We start from the raw sequence: 14198 nt of genomic DNA on the forward strand, positions 1-14198 counted from the left end.
AAAAAAAAAAGTCTTTAAGAGCTCCTCAATTTCTCCAGGATCCACATTTCACCACTTTCTGAACCATTTTTAAAAACTGGTTACAGACTGGAAAACTCTGATTTTTCCCTAGTGCTAAAGGAAGATTCTGCAGAATCCGAGAAAAATCCATAGCTACATTTATCTGATCTTCCCCAATAGAATATAGGAAAGATCTTATTCTCCTTAGCAGTGGGGATGTTTGGGTGCCAGCTCGGTGCTATCTGGGCAAACAAGGGGATATGACTTGTTTCCTGGAAGTCAACTCTGAGAGAGTTCAGAAATGCCTTGTGCTGGTACCTCCCAATTGTTTTTAAATTCTTTCAATAAATCCTGCAAAGAAGGAAGAATATAGCAAAGAGTACTGGATCTCAAGGCAGGAGACCCACATTCAAATCCTGACTTTTTTAAGTCACTTCAATTCTGACCTTCAACTTCTTTGTTAAATCAATCATCAGTTTCCTTATTTGTAAAATCAGAAGATTGGAACTAAATGACTTCAGCTCTAAATCTATTTCCCTAAGACTGGAGGAAGTGGATGTCAACGGCCGTAGATCTCAGTCCCATCTCTACTTCTTAGTATTAGCCATAAGCAAAGGTCCCAGCTTCAGTTTTCCCATTTGCAAAATGGGCTAATATCTTCCCTATCTCAAAGGGATATTATGAAAATCAAGATAAGGAATAAATGTGTAGAGTATTTTGAAAACTATAATGAGAAAATGAGTGTATGGTATCATGACTGATGAAATGTAAACCTACTCTGTAGAAATCTTTATTTATAAATCACCATTACTGGCATTTGATATCTCCCAATCCAAACCCAACTTTCGTCATAAAACAAAATACCAAGACTACAAAATATTCAGCGTCACTAGAGCAGCTCTAATCAGAAGTGCTAAACAATTAAGAGAAATCACAAAATAAAACTCTCTGGACGCTACAGCTATACTTCCAGTCTTTAAAGAGAGAGCTCTGGTTTTTAAAGAGATCTCACTAGAGTAGAGGACTGGAGAGGAAGGGTTCAATCCCCAAAGTACTAGAAGTTTGCATTCTCTAACACAAACTCCCAAGTAATGACCAGGAAACAGCATTATTTTCAGGTTCCTGTGTAACCTGATATAGAGCCAAAGATACAGCCTAATTTTAAAAACCTGGGAAAACCCCAGAGAAATCTTCCTCTCTGGACATGTAGACCCAGAGGAATAAACTTTTCTGGTTTCAATTTTTAAGTGTAGGCAAGATATGTATACTTTTTTTTTTTTTTTTTGAGTTTGAGAAATGAAATTTTGAGGCAGCCTGGCTAGCATAGTATGGATAGATTGCTGAGCTTGGAGGAAGGAAAATCAAGGTTCAAAATGACCTCTCTGATGAAGGTCAAGATCCTTTAGCTTCTTATACACAACTCCCTAAGGAGTTGGAGTTTGAAATTTCAAACTCTTTAGGGATTAGTGATATTTTATCTCAAAGATTTTTCCATTCAATACTGTGATGTGAAAAAAAAAGATCATCATATTCGTAATTAAATTTAATTCAACAGACATATATTCAATACCTACTGTATGCTAGGCACTGGACAAAAAAAATTTTTACAAAAGAGATGAATAACTGCTACAGGTACTACAAAAGTACTAGTTAAATTTAAAAACTATACTATATTTCAGAATGGAAGTCAATAGGGAAAAAACTGCAATCTAGCTTACATAAATTCAGCTTAGACCCAAATTTTCCAATCAAACACATCCATCACAGGTGTATTTTACTTTGTAGACATAAAAGAATTAGAGATAAATCAAATCCTTTAAATAAATGCACATGAGAACTAGCTCTTTAAAAGAAGCCTATGTTGAATCCTTTTGTGAAAAAGCAAGCTATCTTTTTGTAAAAAGTAACACCCTTATTTGTATTTGGCAAGCAAAGAATTTTTTTTTTTAAGCTAGGCTACCTTAAAACAAGAGAAGCCTGCAAAGTCTATTTGCCCAAGCAATTTTCTTAGATTCGTTCAACATTTGCTGTTTACTCCAAACTGGGGAACATACAGAGCAAAATGGACATTAAAATATAAGATGGGGTTCCTCATCTTTTGAGAGATTTATAGTCTAAGAGTTGGAATGAAATGACCTCCGATAACTAATTAGGCTGACTTCTGGGCCACCTTATATATCATTTTCTTTCTCTCTCTCTCTCTCTTATACACACACACACACACACACACACACACACACACACACACACATACACACACATATGATTATATATATAATCTATGGCAGCTAATGAAATAATGTATCAAGTGATAGATTTGGTGTAGCTGTGTGACATTGGACAAGCCACTTAATTTCTCATTGAGAATTTTCCAGTTCTCTTTTTTCCTACAGATTTCCATTCCTTAAAATACAAAAAATACAAATCTTAAAACTTCACTAACACCTTTGGGACAACAACTATCATTATTTATCTTCTCCCATCTTCAGTTTTCTCTTCTGTAAAATAGGTGTAATATAACCACACAAAGTTGCTTGTGAGAGTCAAATGATAAATCCATGTTGTTATTTTTTCCCCAACCTTTAAGTATGTTATTCCTACAAGAATTCCTACAGGAGGTCAGCAGCCTCCCAGTTCTAAGGCAGGAGAAAGACTTGAGAGGTAAAAAGCTCAGAAGAAGCCTACGAAAAAAAAGACTTCTGATGTGATGAAGAGAATACCGTATCGTAGGCCTTTTGTGCTATAATTATTCCACTGGTTCAGTTGAATATCAGTAGCATGAGTGATGTTGAAGTTTAGGGCTTTAAAAAGGGAAGATAGAAGATGAGCTGGGTCTTAATATAAGACCCAGTTAGACAAAAGGATAAGAATAAAAATATTGTTCCTTGCTATTTATATTTTCCCCTCAATAAGATAAAAATATAAACTGAAGCTAACTCCAGTGAGTGATATGCTGCATACATGAGCAGACAGCTTTCATAGCTCTCCCAGCATCCATGAGTTCTTTCATATTCTTCTAAAGAGAAAGCATCTATCTAACAGCCTTTTGGCCAAGTCAACAATGAAAGAGATTCTTAAAAAAAAAAAAAAAAAAAATGTTCCATATTTAAGGGGGAAAAAAAAGCAAGGAGATGTTTGGGGCTTGGTGCAAGAGGGTATGCTAATTTAAAAACATTTGGTTAATCTCATATTTTTTTCTCCCAGAAAACAATATTTATAGCATGGCATACACTGACTAAAAATGTCTAAAAAAGAAACCCAGTAACTATCAGATATTTTTAGCTCTTCTTTTTGTAAGCTCTACATGTCACTGCTTTCCAAACAAATCTAAGTCTTACTGGATTTAAACAGAAATGGGACCTCTGATTTTATTGGAATTGGGATTGCCCAGGTAAGGAGACTTTGTCTATCAGTGGACACTTTCTTTACAACCTAAGTGCATCGAGAGTTTCCAGGTTAAATGACTTGCCCAGGAACATCCAACCAATATTAGCCAGGAGTTAAGATTTGAAGCAAAGTTTTACTTCATCAAAGGTCAGCCCTCCATCAATACCCCACATCATATCTCCTGGATTTAGTGATTTGCAAAGAGAAGCAGCAACATAAAAACCATTATTCATTTATATGATCAGTGACTGTTCTCTCCAGGAAATGTGGTTAAAGGAATAAGATACCATGTGATCTCATAAGATCTAACCAATCATGTGAAAAAGTCCAGTGGATTTTGACCCTGTCTACCATATGCTTAAAAATGACTCACCTAAGAAATAAAAGACATTTTTTATGGAAAGAGACACCTCTTCTGTCCCAGATGATCTATCTATATTACTTAGCTACTCCTACAACAATGCAAAAGCAACACATAAGTCTTCTTACCCCTAAATCTGAAAAAAAAAAAAAAAATCCCTCAAATTTTCCCAAAGCACTTTACCTACTTCCTTATGTATCATATCTCTAAAGCTTGTAAGAGATCTTAAGAAATTATTTAATTCAAAATCCTAATTGTATAGATAAAATAAACTGAGGCAGGGCCAGTCTACATACCCAGGTTCTCCAGATTCCAAGTCATTGCAATGATATAGGTTTATCACATCCCTCTTTTCCCAGTAAAATTTTTAATTATTACTTAAATTAACAACCTCATTTAAATAATATTGGTATTTAATATTATAATCAAATTTAATATATACATATATATTTAATTCTCAGCATCTAATACAGTACCTTGCACAGAGCAGGCAGTTGTGAGTAGATGAAATCGAGATATCCGGTCAGAGTTGAGTAATTCTCCAAGCAAAAGGGGGAAACACTATCAGGAGTCACACATGACCGAGTGAAACTTCCCCTTTTAGTCTCAATTTTGAAAGGGGAAACAAACAAAAGAGAGCTGCCAATTAGATTTCAGAACAAACATGTTTACTTCCTTAGTCTTATTGCATAGCTTTTCAGTTAGGACACTCTTCTATAGGTACCTACCAGCTGATTATGGTATACGGTTCTCATGACATGCCTTTTCAATGCTTGAAGGAGATATGGCCATACAAGTTCAACTAAGACAATAGGCCCCTTAGGGATCTCTCCTCTTAAAGACCCAAGACTACCTTACATCAAGGTGGCACATTAGAAAGAATGTTCAAATCCACTCTAGTCCACTTACTTGTAGGACCCTGTGCAAATCACTTAATCCCCCCATGCCTCAGTTTCCTCAAATGTAAAGTGAGGGTCATAATAGTCCCCACCTACCACCCAGGCTTTTTGTGAGATCAAATAAGTTATCTGCAAAACACTTAGCACAAGGTCTGGCAACACAGTAGGCACTTCATAAATGCTTGCTTTTTCTTTGTTCTCTAGGGATTTCCTGACTACTGGAATTAAATCATTACACCAAAAGCCACTTTTAGCAGTAATATATTAGTATTAAAAATACAGTAAGTAAGAGAAAAGGGAAAGAAAAAGCAGGGAGAGAGATACTGGAGAAAAAATGGTCAAGTGAAAAAAAATGAGGGGAGGGGAAAGAGAAGAGAAAATCAAGATGGAAAAAACTCAAAAATTTCTCCCAACACAAGTGTGTCCTTTGGTGGCTAAAAAAGCCAAGCCAGGTTGGACCCTAAAGCTAGAGATATCATCAAGGAAACAGTTCATGTGACTCCAGAAGAAATCAAACAGACTAATGGGATGCACCCCTGTCCTTTTTTTTTCCCCTTTCTAGGTGATGAAACACTTATTGCTTGGCTTTTTGAAGCTTCTAAAATGTGAAGGAGATACTTACTCTTGGCCCCAATCTTCATAATATTCTTATTCCATTAAAACAGATTTTATTTAAATAATGAATATCTCCAGAGTCTGAGAACATCCAGACAACAAGTTTTGAAAAGTCATTCAATAAACATTAAGCACCCACACTATGTAGCAGGCCCAGTATAAAGAAGAGGGAATTCAAAGACAGGTAAAAAACAGTTTGTACTTTCCAAGAGTTTAAAATTTAGAGAGAGAAAATGTTACTGATTTGGGCCTAGATTTACATTAACCAAGTCCCCTTTACCTTACATATAGTTTATATAGTGCCATTCTAAACCATAAAGGTGAGGAAGTGACCAGTGTGCTTCCCAAGAAACTAGATTTAGAAAGAAGCACTGAGATGAAAACAAGAGCTGGAAACTAAAACCTGATAGTGAGATTACATGGTACTAAAAAAATGTGATTTTTATCTCGTCACCCATGCCCCCTGAACTATTTTCTCCCTCTTAAAAAAACCTCCAGGACTAAGTCTGGTTATGTTTTGTTTTGTTTTTTTCCCAAGGGGACCAACAATTTGTTCCCTAACAACCTTCTTTAATGTGACTGCTGTAAGGATGGTTCAGCTGGTAGGGCTTTTCCCAGCCCCTCCCAGAGTCCAAGGGCCCACGAGTTCAAGCCCCAGACTTGGAAACCTAACCCAAATCTAGCAAAGTCTGGTAATACTTTCCCTCCCAATTAAATTGACTCTAATTAATGGATTAATTTACCCAGTGAAGAACTTCTGAGAATGTGGATCTATACAAATTTAGTTATGTTGGAGAATACCCATCTCCCTTCGCATGGGGGTTATTGACATTACTGTTATGACCCTTAGATTATGTTAGGGCCATAATCTGTGACAAAGGGAGACATCACAGTACACAGAGACTCGTCACAACTGCTGTGCCCCACGTAGGTTTGCTTATAAGGGACAGGTAACAGGTTTCTTAGCTCCCAAAGAGCTCAGCGGGCTCACTATGTGCTTTGTGAACAGAACTGATTTGAATATTCCGGGCTCTCGAAGGTAGCTGGAGAACCAAGGGACGGAACTCCAGGGAGAGTCTCTCCACCTAACCCTCAACTCCTCTCCCCGACCTAGGACGTTCGCCACTTTGGGTTATCTGCCGTCCCCCACCCCCATTTCCTACCACAGAACATTAGAGCTGCAGTCTAAGCCCATTGCCCTAAGGCAACAGCAGTAGTTACCATATGGTAAGAGGGTGACAGCGGGGAGTAACAGCAGAGCCTTCTTTCTCCTTCCTTTCTACGGGGAAAACATCCCCCCACCTCCAAACAGCGCGCATTTTTATGGGGAATTTGTTTTTGTTTTTAAGATTTTCAAAGTGCTCCACAATTTTTTGAGTCAATCAACAAGCAATGATTAAACGCTTACGGTGCTCCAGGCACTGTGGGTTTTACAAAGAAAAGAGGGGAGAGGGGTGGGAGGAAGCATGGTCCTTTTTCATCTGTGGACCTCAGTTTCCTCAGCTGTAAAAAATGAAGAAAAGAAGGACTAGGTCAAGGATTCTTAACCTCGGGTTACATAAACCCTTAAGCAATCTGAAAAGTCACCTCAGATATGCACAAAATAAAACGCAGAGAATCACGAAGGAAATCGAAGGTGAGTGAAAATTAAGGTCCTTTTTTTTTTCCCTTCCAAGTTCACGGATACTCGGTGAAGACCCTCAGGACAGGAGATGGTCCACGAGGTCCCCCGTTGGATGTCCTATGACCTGGGCATGTGTTGTGTATGAGCGAAGCACACGCGCCCCCACTTAGTGCGTCCCCTGCGAATAACCCCCCTCCCGGGGCGCCACTCACTTGCTTGCCGGCGCGGAGCTTGCCCTGAGGAGGTCGTCTGAAGAAGGAGGTCCGGGCGGTGAAGAAGAAGTCCTCCGTGTCCTCCTCCAGGCTGCTGTAACCACTGCTCATGCTGCTGGTCCACGTCATCTACCCGGCGGCCGGGGGAGCAGGGAGCCTCGCCCGCTGCAGCCCCAGGGGTGCAGTGCAGGGAGACCCGGGGCGGGCGCCCTATACCCCACGGCTCACCCCGACAGGGGGGCAGCAGCAGCGGAGGCAGCCCCGGCTCCGCCTCCCGCTGCCGCCGCAACTCCCCACAGCCAGGCTCGATCCTGTGCTCGCTTCCCCGCGGTTGGCCCCCGGCCCGCTCCCGGCTTCCTGCCACTGCTAGCCTCCCGCCCTCCTTTCCCCGTCTAGCCCATCCTCCTCCCAAGCCTAGTCCGGCAGAGTCCTCCCCGCCCTCTCTCCTTCCTCCTTCCACTCCTCCCCCTCGCTCTTTCGAGCCCCTTCGCCACACCCCTTTCCCCCCAGATCCCCGCCCCGGCCCCCAGCGAGGCGGCCTCCCTCACTTCTTCCGTCCTCTCCCCCCACTCCCCCCACCCCCCGTCTCTTTGCAGCAACTTTGGGAATTTAGGCCGGCTCTTTCCGACTTTTAGGATCGGCCACTCCCTTTAGGAAACCGGAGGGAAAACCTGTCCAGTCTCCAGGTGGCTTGGAGTCCTGGCTCCTTCCACCTCCCCGGGTCACTCTGACCCTCTCTGTTCTTTTGCCGTTTTTAACACCCAGAAAACCCCACCACAGGAATAGAAGCTGCTCAAGAAATAGTCCCCATTTATTGCACGTGGGTAAGGGTCCTGCAGGCGTTTTAGACACAAACACACACATTTTTAGGCTTCTACGGGCCGGGGAAAAGGACTGGAATTTGTGAGCCAAAGCACACTCCCTTCCCTGTGTTAATGAGCGCTAATTTATTCTGTCTATATCTTTGTACGTAATTGTTTGTATGTAGTCTCCCCTCTGTAGACTGTGAGCTCCTTGAAAGCAGGGACTGGCCTTTTGATGTATCCGCGACGGTTAGCATATAGAAGGCGCTTAATAAATGCTTATACCCTTAACTATTAATGTGGGGCCTCCTTTACAAATGCAAATCTGCAGATTCCACAGTTTTTTTGTCTCAAACCATAGAATTTTAAACTTTTCTTTATATACTGATGACTATGAACTGTGATTTCTCGGATTACTACTCTAAATGCATAAAATAAAATGAGCAATAAACGTTGGAGACTAGTTAGCAAAACACAGTTTAGTCCCTATTCTTAGTTTTATTTACATTTTTTAGTAAAAAGCCAGGTAGTAAAATAATTGTAAAAATATTTTTTTAAAGACAAGCATTCCAGATTGATAAAACCCCTGTTATAGAGATTTAAAACGAACCTCAAATTACTTCTCTGCAGAAGCAAGGCTATGAACCCCTTTCCAGCTTTCTTATTCTGTCCCTCGACCCCTTTTCCCCATCCCCCCTCCTTTGACCAGAGTTTCCTGCTTGAATCTGTTGCAGGCTGAACTTCCTCCTCTTCCATCAGTAACTGGCCGGAGGCCAGACTTAGGGGGTGGGGGTGAGAACTACAGCACCCGTGGTCCGGAACCAAGGCAGCTGTCTCTTATTCTCGGCCAAGGGACCAACATGAAGCTAGGGATGGCAAGGGAGTGGGAGATGTTGGAGGAATATGGGCCCCCATCAGAGGAAGATCCCAAAAGACCTTTAATCTGAGCTTCAAGCTCAAAGGGGGGAAAAAGGGGGACCTCAAATGTAAGCTTTAAATAATAAAATAAAACTAATATTACTCTTCAATTGAAACAAAAGTTCTGCATGGTCTTTTTTTTTTTTTTTTTAATAGCAATTGTGACATCAGGAAAAGGCTAGAATTTTTCTGCACGGAAAAAAAAAGTTTGCTAAATTCACTTTTGTGTCCTTTGTTTTTTTTCTGAATCTTAACTTAGCAAATGAATAAAATAAAAAATCAAATGATAATTATTATTTTTAATACACTGTGAGCTGGCACAGTGGAAGTTTACCTCAAATAAATACAAGCTGTGTGATTCCCAGGCTACAGGTAGCTTTAACAAACATTTGTCTGCCTCGGTGTACTCATCTGTAAAATGGACATAATAGCACCTGCCTCCCTGGGTGTTTGAGGATTGAGTTAAAATACAACCCTACACAAATGTTGTGACTATTTTCACTATTGTTATTAGTAATAGTATCATTGAGTTCTGAGCTAGGAACTCAAAGCCAGCAAAAACTGGTGTCAAGAGGTTCACCTTTTACACACATTGGCCCTCGAGCCCTTTCTCAATGCTCAGGACTAAGCTTCAAAGAGCTTACCAACCTATCTGGGTAGATGAAGTTTTCTCATTGTGGAGTTCCCTGTACTCAGGAAATCACAGATCCAGTCCCTATCCCTGTTCAGTCTCCTCTCTAAAAAGGGAGGGAAGGCAATAAGCATCTATAAAAAGCCCCTCCTATGTGCCAGGCAGGAATTTAGTGATTTTAACCAATATCTCTGGGAGGTAAGTGCCATTATTTACCCTCATTTTAAGGTTGAAAAAACTGGGACAAAGGCTAAGTGACTTGCCAAAGAATCACATGGCTAGTTTTTGTGGTCCAATTTGAACTCCACTCTCCCCAACTCCAAGCCCAACATTCTAGCCACCATACCACCTTCTACCTCATCTAAGTGGTGATAGGTAGTCTGAGAAGCTACCCAGATACAAGTGATAAGGAACAGTTATCAGAGTCAGATTTGCCCAAATTAAAAATAGAGTATTTGTTGTGGATACATTGTACATGGGTCCAGAGATCTATTAAATACATTTAATTTCCATGAAAATATTTTTCTAACTTTTTTTTCTTTCTCCCTTTCTCCCCTCTCTGAAAAAAAATTTTTTTTGAAAGAGTCATAACAGATATATATAGTCAAGCAAAATAAATTTTTGCATTGCCACAGTAAGAAAAAATATTTCTCAATCTGCACCTTAGTGCACCTCTCTTTCAGCGAGTGAGTAGCATTCATTATCATGAGCCTTTTGGAAACATGTCTGGTCACTGTGTTGATTAAAGCTCTTAAGTCTTTCAAAGTTATTTGTCTTTGCTATGTTGTAACTAAATAAATTGTTCTGCAGTTCTGTTCACACTCTGCACGTCACTATGCATCAGCATTAATTCACTTAAGCCAATATTTCTTTACCTTTGGACAGGTAAGTAGGACAGGAATGGAGGACAGGGCCTGTAGTCAAGCACACTCGAATCCAAAATGAGCCTCAGACATTTACTAACTGTGAGCCTCTTAAACGGAGGTTTGCCTCAGTTTTCTCATCTGTAAAATGGGAATAATAATACTAGCATACCTACCTTCCCAGGTTGTGAGGGTCAAATGAGATAACAACTTTAAAGTACTTAACACATAGTAGTACTTGGCACATAGTAGGTGCTATGTAAATATTAGTTATTACTACTATTATAACCATTTCTTAACAGCACATAGTATTCCCGTCACATTCATATGCCACAATTTACAGAGATATCCCTCCAAAGACAGATATCTCCTTAGTTTTCAGGGTTTTTCCCTCAATATAAAAAGCTGCCATTATGTTTCTATACATAAAGGTCCTTTTCCTCTTTCTTTGATCTCTTTGGTATAAATATACTTTTTTGCCTTGGGCCCTGCTCAGTTCCTGACCAAAAAAATTATTATTGCAACCACTATTCTTGGCCTATAGATTTTGGCTGGAGTGGGAAAAGACAGTTTTAAAATGAGGTCCAGGGTTTAATTTATTTTGAACTCTCATTTGTCAAAATAAAAGTATTTTCAAATAAATGTCTACTCAGGATCAGTTTAAGGCCTTAGAGAAATGTTCCCTTTCCGCTCTCAGAAAATCTCTCCTTATAGCCTGAAATTTTATAATTAGAAATTCATTTTTAAGATATAAATTTCTATATTATTGTTCGGTAAGAAATGACCAACAGGATGATTTCAGAAAGGCCTGGAGAGACTTACACGAACTGATGCTAAGTGAAACGAGCAGGAACAGGAGATTATTGTATATTTCAATAATACTATATGATGATCAATTCTGATGGACCTGGCCATCTTCAGCAATGACATGAACCAAATCAGTTCCAATGGAGCAGTAATGAACTGAACCAGCTATGCCCAGCGAAAGAACTCTGGGAGATGACTAAGAACCATTACATTGAATTCCCAATCCCTATATTTTCGCCTGCCTGCATTTTGGATTTCCTTCACAGGCTAATTGTACAATATTTCAGAGTCCGATTCTTTTTGTACAGCAAAATGACAGTTTGGTCATGTATACTTATTATGTATCTAATTTATACTTTAATATATTTAACATCTACTAGTCATCCTGCCATCTAGGAGAGAGGGTGTGGGAAAGGTGGGGAAAAATTGGAACAAAAGGTTTGGCAATTGTCAATGCTGTAAAATTACCCATGCATAGAACTTGTAAATAAAAAGCTATGAAATAAAAATAAAAGTAAAAAAAAAAAGATATGAATTTCTAGCCTAACCCTGAGAGAGAAGACTTCAGTCATTTACATATGAAGGACCCTGAGACAAGTAAAATTTTCTCATCTCTATTATGACACGGTTAGACTACATATGTATAGGTGTATATGTGGGGGGTAAGGTATGTGTCTGTGCTTTGTGCTTCATCAGCCTTCGCAGGCCTGTGCCCACTGCCTCATGGGTTCCTCTTGCTGACCACCTTCTCTAAGCTATATTGGGAATTACTGGAATACTTGGGGAATAGGTGACCCCTATGCCAGGGACACTCTGCTCATGGTTGGACCAGCCACCCTTAACCTGCCACCATCCACCCAGCAACTGTTTTTGTTTCAAGTAACATCTCTTATTTTGACTCTGTACCTCAACCCTCAGGGGAGAAGAGAGGGGAGAGAATGGAGTAAATATACTTTTCCTCTATAGATTTGTTTTACATTCCTTCATTAATGTAATCCTTATTAAAAACTTTCTTTTATGTACATTTCATTTTAAAATAGTAATTTAGAGGGCTTTTTTTTGTTGTTGTGGATGAAAAGAAGGAAATTTCTCCACCCAGAGTAAATCTGTTAAATAAACAAATCCTGAATACTTTTTTTTTGGGGGGGGGGGGGGGGGGGAGGACAAGGAGAACTTGTCACAAGAGATTAAGCAAACAAAATCATTTTAAAAGATCTCCTGATTCTATAAATAAATGGGTCTTTCCTTGAATTACATCTGTCAACATAGTGAACTTCAACTAAAAGAGAAAGGCAGAATAGATCTTTGAATTAGAGGCATCTTTCCTCTCTTTTTCTCTTTGTTTCTCTCCTCTATATATATATTCATAGATAGATAGATATACATATATAGATAGATACATAATACACACACACATATTTCTTTTTGTTGTGTTGTTCAGTCGTTCAATAGTGTCACTTTTTGTGACTTAACAGGCTCATCTATCCTCCATCTTTTGAAGTCTGTTCAAATTCATGTTCATTTTTTATACACACATGCAGACACACATAAATATACACACACATACGTTTGTGTGTGTGTGTATGTATACATATTTTAGAAGGAAAAATTGGAAGATTTAAAAGTCTATCAGGAAAATCAAAATATATCCTATTTCTGTTATTCTTTCCTAGCAAGGTTCCATAAAAACATACTTTTTAATATTGTAGAATATACTATCTAAATCTTCACAGTTTCAAGATTAAGGCTTTTCACCTAATGTCATTAATGAAGTTATTATATGCATAATCATTTGAAATATAATATTACATAATCAGCAAGACCTTTTTATAATTCAAAGTACAGTAACTGGGATGGTGGAATAAATACAGTAAATTCATTACAAACATGTTCAGCTTTGAAAGGAGTAATTGTCAACCACAGGATAGGAATGATGAGTGGGACACTTCTTTCTATAAGCTCCAAGCAATAGAACAAGACAGTAGTGTTCTAGACTTCTTAATAGACACTGCTCGCCCACCGACTGGTATATATAAGAGAGAGAATGTATTAAAACTTGCATTAAAATATGCAAATGTGAATTTTAATTTTAAATGCCTTTCTAAAAACACAGATTCAATTATACTATTGGACAAATCATAGAATTTTGTACTAGAAAAGGGACTTGAGAGATCATCGAATCTTATCTCTTTGCACCCAATGACCCAATGAAATGAAAGTGACTTGCCTAAAGTGAAAGACAGGAACTACACCATAGATTAAGAATTTGAATCTAGAGCTGTCTTCCAAACTCACTAGTCTTCCCCTATATGGCACTTTCCTTAGGTCTTTTAAATTCATGGAACATCAATCATTTATTAAGCACTATTATGTGCCAGGCACTGTATTAGACTCTAGGAAAACAAATACCAAAAAAATGAAAATTCTCCTACTCAGAGATCTTAGTGTCTTATATATAGCATATATAAATATAAGTAAATACAAAATAAATATAAAATGAAAAGAATTAAATGGTATAATATAGTGGCAAGGACAACTAGGTGGCACAATAGATAGTCAAGCCTGGAATCAGGAAGATTTATTTTCTCAAGTTCTAATCTAACCTCAGATACTAATTATATAACTGGGCAAGTCATTTAATCCTTGTTTGCCTCAGTTTCCTCAGTAGTAAAATGAGCTGGAGAAGGAAATGGCAACCACTCCAATATCTCTGTCAAGAAACCGCAAAAAAAGGTTCACAAAGAGTTAGACATGATTCAAATAATTAAATAACAAAGAGTTAGGCAATGGATGAATGAGTTTTTAAAAATTGTAAAATATTATTCTAAACATTGAAAAAAGCAAATCAGTCTTTATTATCATGGAACTCACATTCCTTGGAGAGAGCATTCAGAATATCCCAAAAGTCTTGATGCTATTTTAAGGTATTAAAACTGCAGCCTAAAAGCTGCAGTAACTTTTTTGGAACACCCTATATATAGGCTGGTTCAGCTGTAAGGAAGATGGAACGTTCCAGTGGTGCTTAAAGTGCATCAGTAAGACAAATGGCAATAAATTAATCAACAAAAATCCATCAAG

At 38.7% G+C, this 14198-nt stretch overlaps 1 protein-coding gene across 3 annotated transcripts in view; it reads right to left on the bottom strand.

The window, feature by feature from the left end:
• RASSF3 (Ras association domain family member 3) overlaps positions 1-8193 on the bottom strand; it is a 91493-nt gene extending 83300 nt beyond the window's left edge. The window contains exons 1-2 of one of the 3 annotated variants that reach the window (XM_051963720.1): positions 7099-8193; positions 4225-4353 (exon numbers count right to left, since the gene is read on the bottom strand). In XM_051963720.1, the coding sequence (XP_051819680.1) occupies positions 4225-4353; positions 7099-7227 (258 nt within the window). In that variant the 5' untranslated portion in view covers positions 7228-8193. Of the gene's footprint in view, positions 1-4224; positions 4354-4476; positions 4682-7098 lie in introns of those variants that run through there. The other 2 variants (XM_051963721.1, XM_051963722.1) reach the window with 2 other exon arrangements.
• Between the last annotated feature and the right edge of the window lie 6005 nt (positions 8194-14198).

Source organism: Antechinus flavipes, chromosome 5, assembly GCF_016432865.1.
Source record: "Antechinus flavipes isolate AdamAnt ecotype Samford, QLD, Australia chromosome 5, AdamAnt_v2, whole genome shotgun sequence".
Lineage (NCBI taxonomy): Eukaryota > Metazoa > Chordata > Mammalia > Dasyuromorphia > Dasyuridae > Antechinus > Antechinus flavipes.